Source organism: Spea bombifrons, chromosome 3, assembly GCF_027358695.1.
Source record: "Spea bombifrons isolate aSpeBom1 chromosome 3, aSpeBom1.2.pri, whole genome shotgun sequence".
Taxonomy (NCBI): Eukaryota; Metazoa; Chordata; class Amphibia; order Anura; family Pelobatidae; genus Spea; species Spea bombifrons.
Window position 1 is genome coordinate 116,446,702 of NC_071089.1, and position 3,120 is coordinate 116,449,821.

Here is a 3,120-nt window from a genome sequence, read left to right on the forward strand (position 1 = left end):
TGTTCATAAAACCCAATATCATTAGATCAGTTCTTTCCAGACGTGTGCATTTGGATTTGTAGGAATCTCCAAAAAGGAGGGCAATCCCTGAACAAATTTATTTAATTTCCAGATTAAGAAATGACCCTGAATTTCATCCGAAACGAAAGGGCAGGAAACCAAAATTGTTACCCTGAAAAGAAATTAGTAAAAACTAAAAAAAAAATTCATCCAAAATGATTTTGGACCATCTGTCTTTAATTATGATTGCATATTATGATTTTAATGCACTTTAAATGTATTCCTTATAATTCCACTGGGTGTGTTACACGCGAGTTTTCTAAACGCCATATGCAGGATAATCCCTGCTAGGAGTTGCTGTCACTTCCCCATTTGATCAGCACAATATACCCGGCCTGTCAGCGTCACTTTGTTACTCGCTCTTATATATTGTCCTGGAATTTGCGCTGACCGTATATACTCCATACCTCCGAATACAGATCGCTGCCCAAGAAAGACACCGAGACGAGGAAAATCCGCTGGAAAAGACATTCGCACAGAATGGAAACCCCTTCAATCAAGATTTCTGATATAAAAAGGCTGTTTGTGGGGCTGAACTTCATTCTCCTGACACAGAATCGAGGACAGAGGACAAACACGAAGAATGGATCTAACAAGCAGCTCGTTCTTACTGCTCGTAAGTCAACAACCCCGACACTCCTTATTTTTATGTAAAGCGACAGATATGGGGTTAGGTTCATGACTTTAACATTTTGACTGTAACAGATGGTCTCGTTAAATTCATAGCATACGAGAAGGAGTCAGCGGGTTTGTTTAGCATATTAGATTAAAATAACAGTTCTAGAACACATACACACGACAAATATACATTTTTAGTATAATTGAAAACTGATTTTAATGTAATAATGATAATAAAATTCCATATTAAGCAAAGCATGAGATCTATGAGTACTGGGGGTTCTAAGCGATCATCACCTGAATAGTCTGTAATATTCGCTCATGTCTCAGGTGGCTTTGCTTGTGGGGCTGTCTACAGCGGACTTCCTCCCAGAAGAATATTCTTCAGAGAAAGGAGAGAATGAGGAGACAAAATGCACGATGAAAAGGATCAGACGCTTCCCTCGTAGGATGAGCGTTAATATCAGCGATACCGACAACGATTATCTGAGCTCCCTGCAGGAGGACGTTCAGAGCAGCTTCCTCGCACCTTGGGACTACAGGTCAGTCTTCAGGCTTGAGCTTCAGAGGAAGCAAATCAAAGAAATAAAGAACCATCAACATGTAACATACACAGCCAATCAAATGAACACACACAGAAAGTCATATTAACAAATATGGACACTAACACACTCAAATACTAACACACATAGACACACACTAACACATCCAGACACTCACACTAACACATACACCAAGACACTTACACTAACACAGACACACATAAGACATAGTCAATCACATTAATACAGAGACTCACACTAACACACCCAGACACTTATACTAACACACCCAGACACTTACACTAACACACCCAGACACTTATACTAACAAATACACCAAGATACTAACATGGAACATACTTGAAATTAATAAAACCTGGTCACAATGTCCATAATGGACAGGGCAGAGAAAACTTGAATGGCTTGCAATTCCATGTCTACTTTGCCTCTTATGGCTCCATCTAACCAAGGTTTTGTACCCTGAGACGTGTATTGGTTAGGTTTGGGTGTCTGGCCAACAAGTCCATGTATGTCACAACCCATGGGGGGGTCCAATACGCAGAGAGCATCCAGTACATAATCTAAAGTGTAAGCCATACCTGCAGGATCCCCGTTCTGGTCTGGTGTGATAATATATATGTGCCTAGGCCGATCCAGGCGATAAAGTATGGCAAACAGAAGTAAAGAAAGTAATTATGTTGAATTAATTCTTCCATGTGTAATTTTTTCACAGCCTCAACATGGACCCCAACAGATTCCCTTCAGTCATCTCTGAAGCCAACTGCCTCACTTTAGTCTGCGTCGACTCTGATGGGAAGGAGAACCCTGATCTGGGAGCCCATCCTATCCACCGGGATATACTGGTTCTCCGCAGAGACGAGAGAGACTGCGATTATACGTACAGACTGGAGACCCAGACGGTCGCTGTGGGGTGTACATGTGTCCGAACCCAATAGCCAATGAGCATCGAGCTTAGCAGATTTTACTTGTGATAAAGTTAAATAATGTACCCTGTATTTGTACCGTCCCCCACATACATTCATATTTATTCTTCTACACAATATATACTGAGCACAGATTACTTTATATTTGATTTATGTATTTATTTTCAGGAACTTTTTGGCCAAAATATGATATTTGATTGAATCGAATAAAATTTATGTGTTTGAGGAATCTAATATTCTGTTTATTTGTATTATTTATCGTCTTCTTTTTAAACTGACAAGTACTTGTCACTAGTCGCTATTCCATCAGCATGCGCAGCCTGAAGATTCACTATGAATAATATATTATAAATGGAAGAACTGAACACATTGCTCTTCGTGTTTTTCATAATTTTTTTATGACAATTTCCTCTTAACTAGAATACCCCAGATGGGTTTTTTTAAACACCCTGATTCTGAAGGAATCTCACGTTTAAAGAACGTCTAGATGTTTCTGGCAGTTTTATGGCAAATATTAAAAGGCGATGATCGCTTTTTAAAGGTGGAAGTTTTTTCGATGTAGTTTTTTGGGTTTGTAATAGTAATAATGGGCAGCGCGCCCCAGCAATATATATATATTTCTGGAAAGTAGGTCCTTGGGGGCATTTTAGTCGGGGGGGGGCTTCAGACGCTTGTCCTGCAGCCGTCTAACACGGGTCTCTGTCGAAGTCATCTTTGAGCTCTTACACAAACTGCTTTCATGTTGCTCTATTAAATATATTCTAAGGTTATTTGCCCTTAATCTGGCTGCAGCCCCAAATAGTTAACAAGGACACCAGAACAGGATATTTTTTAAAATAAATCAACATTCATTTATTTAATTTTAAATTCTTCAATTGTTTTGGCCAAAAAATGGCTGACCATATATTTCATATATAAATTCTGACTAATATTCCATCTTTGTATAAAGTAGTTTA

The 3,120-nt window shown here is 39.0% G+C and overlaps 1 protein-coding gene across 1 annotated transcript; it reads left to right on the plus strand.

Annotated features, from left to right (window-relative positions):
* Window positions 1-643: 643 nt before the first annotated feature.
* On the plus strand, window positions 644-2,176 carry LOC128484169 (interleukin-17A-like). Its single transcript, XM_053460488.1, has 3 exons — window positions 644-676; window positions 1,009-1,220; window positions 1,954-2,176. The coding sequence occupies exons 1-3, from the start codon at window positions 644-646 to the stop codon at window positions 2,174-2,176; spliced, it is 468 nt and encodes a 155-aa protein (XP_053316463.1).
* The last annotated feature ends 944 nt before the right edge of the window (window positions 2,177-3,120 follow it).